The sequence below is a fragment of the Ostrea edulis genome, chromosome 8 (genome assembly GCF_947568905.1).
Source record: "Ostrea edulis chromosome 8, xbOstEdul1.1, whole genome shotgun sequence".
NCBI classification, from domain to species: Eukaryota; Metazoa; Mollusca; class Bivalvia; order Ostreida; family Ostreidae; genus Ostrea; species Ostrea edulis.
The window spans coordinates 29,628,086-29,634,842 of record NC_079171.1 but is presented as its reverse complement, the minus strand read 5'-3'; the positions used below and the strand labels follow the sequence as shown (position 1 = coordinate 29,634,842).

Sequence of the window (6,757 nt, the reverse complement as noted above, 5' to 3'; positions counted from 1 at the left end):
TCGATATCGAGAGGAAGATTGATTGATTGATTGATTGTATCTTGCTTAACGTCTCACTCGAGAATTTTTCACTCATATGGAGACGTCACCACGACCGGTGAAGGGCTTCAAATTTAGACATATGCTCGGCGCTTACGGCCATTGAACAGTGAGGGTTCGTTATCATGCCACACCTACTGTGACACTGGTCATCCGTTTTTAAGGTCATCTCCTAGGACCCGTGACATTCGCACCTGATGCCGAGCGTTTGGAGATGGAACTGTCATTACCTGTTTTAACGACTTAGTTCTGTCGCGCCCGGGATTCGAACCCCGGCCTTCCGCATACGGGACGCACGCTCTAACCTCTCGGCCACCGCGGCTGTCCGAGAGGAATAAAAAGTTAACCTATTTTATTCCTTACTCAACCATTACAAAAACTATCATGTGATTCGATATCGACAAAAAGATAAATCATTTCAATTTCAGTTCTAACACTACGTTTAAAACGATCGTGATATTCGATATCGACAGGAAGAGAAATCAAACCTATTTTAGTCTTGCACAACTATTACAAAATGATCATGATTCAATATCGACACGATATCGAGAGAAAGAGAAATCATTTCTATTTCTGTTGTAACACTACGTTTAAAACGATCGTGATATTCGATATCGACAGGAAGAGAAATCAAACCTATTTTAGTCTTGCACAACTATTACAAAATGATCATGATTCAATATCGACACGATATCGAGAGAAAGAGAAATCATTTCTATTTCCGTTGTAACACTACATTTAAAACGATCGTATTTCGATATCGACAGGAAGAGAAATCAAACCTATTTTAGTCTTGCACAACTATTACAAAATGATCATGATTCAATATCGACACGATATCGAGAGAAAGAGAAATCATTTCTATTTCTGTTGTAACACTACATTTAAAACGATCGTGTTCCTGGGTTACTCTTCATATAACTATTACAAAGGCGATAATGATTCGATATAGACAATACCGATAGGAAGAGAAACCCTTTCTGTTTTAGTTCTAACACTACATGAAGGAAAACGATCGTGATTCAATATCGACAGGAAGAGAAATCGATTTCTCAAAATTTCAAAGAGAAGTATATTGCTTTGCAACTGTCAGTCGGTCGTTATGCCGGTCTGTCGGTAGACCACATGTTGTACGATCAATATCTTGAGAACCATTCATTTGATCATAATGAAATTTCATATGTGGGTTGGTTATGTGTAGAAGGGGATACTATTGATTTGAGGTCCAAAGGTCAAGGATCAATCCACTCAAACCATAAGAAGATATTGTTCGCCCATTATCTTCAGAACCCGTTCCCTGACATGCATCAAACTTGGTACACTGACACATCCGAAGGAGAGCATGAACTCTATTGATTTTGAGGTCATATGTTCAAAGGTCAAATTGGACATATGAACTGGATACTGTTTGCTCCATATCTTCAGAACCCCTTGCTTGAAAACATCAAACTTGGTACACTGATACATCATAAGACGTAAATGGTCTCTATTAATTTTGAGGTCATGTGGTCAAAGGCCAAGGGTCAAACTGAACATAAGAAGATATTGTCTGCTCAATATTTTGAGAACACTTTGCTTAAAAGACATAGCACTTGATATATTGGTTCAGCATAAATAGATGACCCCTATTAATTTTGAGTCTATATTGTCAAAGGTCAAGGGTTAAACTGGACATATGAATATACTGGTATTGTCTCCTTTATTCTAAGAATGATTTGCCTAATTGACACCAAAATTGGTATACTGGTAGTTGACCCCTATTGAGTTTTAGGTTGCATGCATGGTCAAAAGCCAAGGGTCAATCCATTCTGGACAAAAGAAGGTACTGTCCGCTCAATACTATCAATTAAATGATTCAAGTGTTTAACCCTTTTCAATTTTGCACCACGGCATATACGAGGCTCGTATTTTTTACAAACATTTCTTGTTTAGTTTCAATTTGGTGCCAATATCATTAAAGAAGATATCTACATATTTACACATATATACCATGTTTGTTTCCGACATGGAGTCAGAACCTCTTCTCTGGAGATCATGAAATTTCCAATTGTGGTGGAGGATACACCATTTGATATTTCTTACAACTGTGTAGTTGTAGAGAAGGATACAGGAGTCCTGAAATTTACATTTTAGGTCCCCCTTGTCCCAAAGATGCTTCATACCAAATTTTAAAAGAATTGGAACGGTGATTATCAAGAAGTTGAAGATGTTCAATTATTAAAGGAGGGACGACGATGGACGTTGGTCAATTGCAATAGGTCACCAGATATTTATGACAGCGATTCTTTATTGAAATGAATAAAAAAAAATACAGTTGACAAGTATGCATTTCAAAAATGTTAATACATGAACTTTCTTCCGACAACCCTTGCAATTCCATATCATATCACTTAAACCCACGTATGTCGTATTACCAGGTCAGTCACATGACCATGTACGACACATGATCACATACGTCACATGACAGATGGCTAATCATCATTCCGATGATGGAGATGTACTTAAGGCAGTTTTGTAGAAGATGAAGACGTCCTCCCCTTCTATCTTTACTTCGTGTACTTCTTGCTGTAGTTAAGAATGCAAAAATAGTGTAAGGTCATGATCTCAAGGTTAGGGGAATAAAAGTTTCCCTGTTTAAGACTCAAATGTAAAACATGCAATGAATTGATTTTCTTTCTTACCTCGATGACTGTGTTACGGTATACGTACATGTATTATTTACCTGCTTGGAGTTGTTTCAACCTAAGCCAGACTAGATATGAAAATTTCTTTTAACATATATCCAGAAATGTTGATTTACAAAGTGTTGTTTTGGTGTTTTTTTCTAAAATACTCGCAGCCCGTAATAGTGGGTTATTGAACATGGAATTGTTTGTATAAATATCACGCTTACGTGATGTTTTGCTTGGTTTTCGAATGTTGTGTTTTACGTCTTATTTGATAATTTTTCACTCACATACAGACGTCGCCATCAGTAGGAGAATGTGCCCTATGCATGGGCTCATGGCTGTACCACTGAGGTATATGTATCTCCTACCTGGACACGGGACATCGTATCAGAAAAGACTGCAACTTTCACTTTTGATGATGTATGTTCGTCAGTCACAATCTATGATGACGACGTAAGTGTATGTCTATGAGCTTAGTAGGTTGCACCTTTATGACAAACGGGATGACGTCAGCTTCTCCATATATACCATATACCACTTTTCCGTATTTATATAGCAATATTTCATTATCGCTTCTATATGGTGTTTATGTCTCTCAATGGATTCGATAAACGAGAGCATGATTTGCGTTTGATCATTTTTTTTTAATCGAGACAGGCGACTGACAAACAAGTTGATGTTTCGGCAGCCTCGTTTTTAAGTCAACACTACGCAAATTCTAAGGTTGTCATGATGGTCTAATTTGCAACTACAACTTGTCATTAGGCTGAATACTGTCGGGCGTGTTTCATACGTATTGTTAGGCCGTTCTTTACATACTAATTTCTGCTGCAGATTACTCCGGTTACTAATTTAATCAGGATGCAGAGCTCACGGCGGGTGTGACCGGTCAACAGGGGACGCTTACTTCTATTAGGCACCTGATCCTATCTCTGGGATGTCCAGGGCCCCATGTTTGTCCTACTCCTAATATTGTATTCTTTACATAAGTTAGGAGATGGATAACTATTCCTTATCTACATTTTCTCATAGAAGTACAACGGGTTAAAGCTGCAATTGAGAACGATCTTCATGTGTCTGCTATTCCTGTACACCAGTAGTAAATTTCATTCGATGTAAGGTTTGCTGCCTAGTTACATATTGTTTAACGTCCCGCTCGAGAATCTTTCACTCATAGGAAGACGTCACCATTGCCCGTGAAGGGCTGCAAAATTTAGGCCTATGTTAGGCGCTTACAGCCTTTGATCAGAGAGGGGTCTTTACCATGTCACACCTGCTGTGACACGGGACCTCGGTTTTTGGTTTTTACGGTTTCATCCGCTATTTAGTCGCATCTTACAACAGGTGCTGATGACCTATTCTAACCCGGATCCCTACGAGACTATAACGAGACTCAATGTAAGGAAAAATTGTAGGTTTCTTGTGAATGATTACTGAATTGATTGATTGATTGATTGACCGATGTTTTCCACCACACCCAACATTTTTTCAGTTATCTGGTGGCGCCCAGTTTTTATTGGTGGAAGAGAGAACCCAGATACAAGGTACCTGGGAAGAGACCACCGACCTTCCGAAAGTAAACTGGGAAACTTTCTCACTTACCGGCGCGAGCGGGATTCGAACCCGCGCCGACAGAGGTGAGAGGCCGTGTGATTTTGAGCGCGATGCTCTAACCACTCGACCACGGAGGCCCTAAATTGAATTGCAATATGAACGACTTTTATACCACAATTAATCGCGATATATCGCCATAACTTTTTATTGAATACAACGATGCATCCCGTTAATTTTTTCCACACCAGACTAAAAGATGGAGAATCTTAAGCCGGTATAAATTACCTGTAATCCAATTTCATTCTTTCCATCCTGCAAATCAAACATGTATCCATGCCATGGACACATCACGTGACACCGTCCTTTGTAATCTTCAATTTCTCCACTGAACAGTGGCCCACCTGTAAAACGAATTAATGGAATACCAATAAATAGGTCGTTATTTACACTCTGATTTTGACGACGGATTACTCCGTTTACCTGATCAAGTTATAAGACTCACGGCAGGTGTGATTGGTCAACAGAGGACGCTACCTGAGCCCACCTCCGTATTCATACAAGTACCACTTCATGGGAATAGTGAGCGTGTTCACTGATCATTATAGTCGTCTCTTCATCGAAATGTCTTCGAGTGTTTAATCAGTTAGTACTAATGAATGTAAAACTTATACGGTACCAATTTTGATGCACCAGATGCGCATTTCGACAAATAATGTCTCTTCAGTGATGCTCAACCGAAATGTTTGAAATCCGAAATAACAATAAACTTACTAAAAAGTGGAGTCAAATTCGTCTAAGAATAAGAGCTATGCATGAGGGAGATGATCCTTACTTTGGAAATGAATTTCTAAATTTTATCACAGCAATTAAATATACATCCGTATTTTCAAGCTAGTAACGAAGTACCTAGCTTTTGGGCTGTAGACACACTCGGAGACTAACAGTCCACCAGCAGAGGCCTCGATCCAGGGGTCATAATGTAAAACGTATACTTATGACAAACAACATACAAATGAAATAGAAGAAAATATGTTGATTTTAATAAAATGACTAATAATGATAAAACATGCTTACTACAGATGATTTCTAAATTTTGTAACATAACACAAACAATTCAAAATTGTTAAAGCTAAACAGATAGTACTCTTGTATAACAACACAATACACATATTCATGAAAAGGTGAAGATAGCAAACAGGGATAAATTTCATAACCCCTATAAAGAATACTACGTAGAACAGCAAATTAATTATGTTTGAAATTACATAAATATAACGGACTTATTAAAAAATATAGCAACATTGCAGCACTGGAGGCATATAAGAAACATAACCTGCACAATTACCAGATATATGCCTGGGTTCAACTGGCTTTACTCATAGAAACATTAAGACATTACACATAAGAGAAGAAAACTAGTGTGTGGTGTATGCGTGTTAATGATAATGTAATTGTTTGTAAAGAGTGAAATGTCCTTCCGATCAAATATTACTGTATACTTACTGGTGATAATATTGATCATTTACACTTACAATTGTGTTTCGTGGTTCAATAAATGGACATGAATAATGTGTGAAAATCCCATTCATCTATGTATATACAGTGTGCGTATACTGTTTTTGCTGTATATATGACTATATGCCAATCCCGTGAGGATCCGAGTTTGAATGGGTCCTCCTTAATCCTTGCTTGTCGTAAGATGCCGACTAAATGGGACGGTCCTTCGGACGAGACCGTAAAAACCGAGGCCCCGTGTCACAGCAGGTGTGGCACGATAAAGATCCCTCCCTGTTCAAAGGCCGTAAGCGCCGAGCATAGACCCCCATATTACAGCTCTTCAACACAATGGTGACGTCTCCATATGAGTGAAATAATCTCGAGCTGGACGTTAAACAATATGTTACCAACCAACTATATGCCAATTATATGGTATTGGAAAATATCGAGTGATAAATAAAAATCGCACCCCCATGTATCGTGCCCCCTTGATATTGTTTCCTCTATGTCCCTCTGTATCTTATTCCCCCACCGCCCTTCCATCACAACTTTTTTTCCCCAATGAATATTTATATTCTAAATTTTCGTTTTATAAAAACCAAATCTTACCTAAATGTGAACACCAAGCTTCCATGGCGTAGAACTTGCCCTCGTGGAAGAAAAGAGCCAAATCAGACATTTTCCCGCCAGCTGAGTAGAGTCTCTGACATTTCTTCTTTGATAACTCATTTACTTTCCCAATGCATCTCCAGTCTCCTGTACCTTCCATATCTGACGGAGATTACACAAGTTATCTACTTTTCAAATTATGATCACATTTGATCCGTATTTCTTCAAATAAGGTACTTTGCTATCTCGGAAACCCGGATCGATGTCTAGAAATATCGTCAATTAATGTTTGATCCCACTAGGAGATGATTACCAGCACTTGTCGAGGATATTGATCGAGCACTCTCAAAGGTAGAACAGTGTACTCTTTGGCATTGATACACAAATAC

At 38.5% G+C, this 6,757-nt stretch overlaps 1 protein-coding gene across 1 annotated transcript; it reads right to left on the bottom strand.

Annotated features, from left to right (window-relative positions):
• Positions 1 to 2,308: 2,308 nt before the first annotated feature.
• Positions 2,309 to 6,757, bottom strand: LOC125662485 (Rieske domain-containing protein-like). Its single transcript, XM_048894722.2, has 3 exons — positions 6,369 to 6,757; positions 4,548 to 4,663; positions 2,309 to 2,604 (listed from the first exon to the last, which is right to left on the bottom strand). Exons 1-3 carry the CDS (start codon positions 6,526 to 6,528, stop codon positions 2,518 to 2,520), a joined length of 363 nt encoding a protein of 120 aa, XP_048750679.2. The 5' UTR covers positions 6,529 to 6,757; the 3' UTR covers positions 2,309 to 2,517.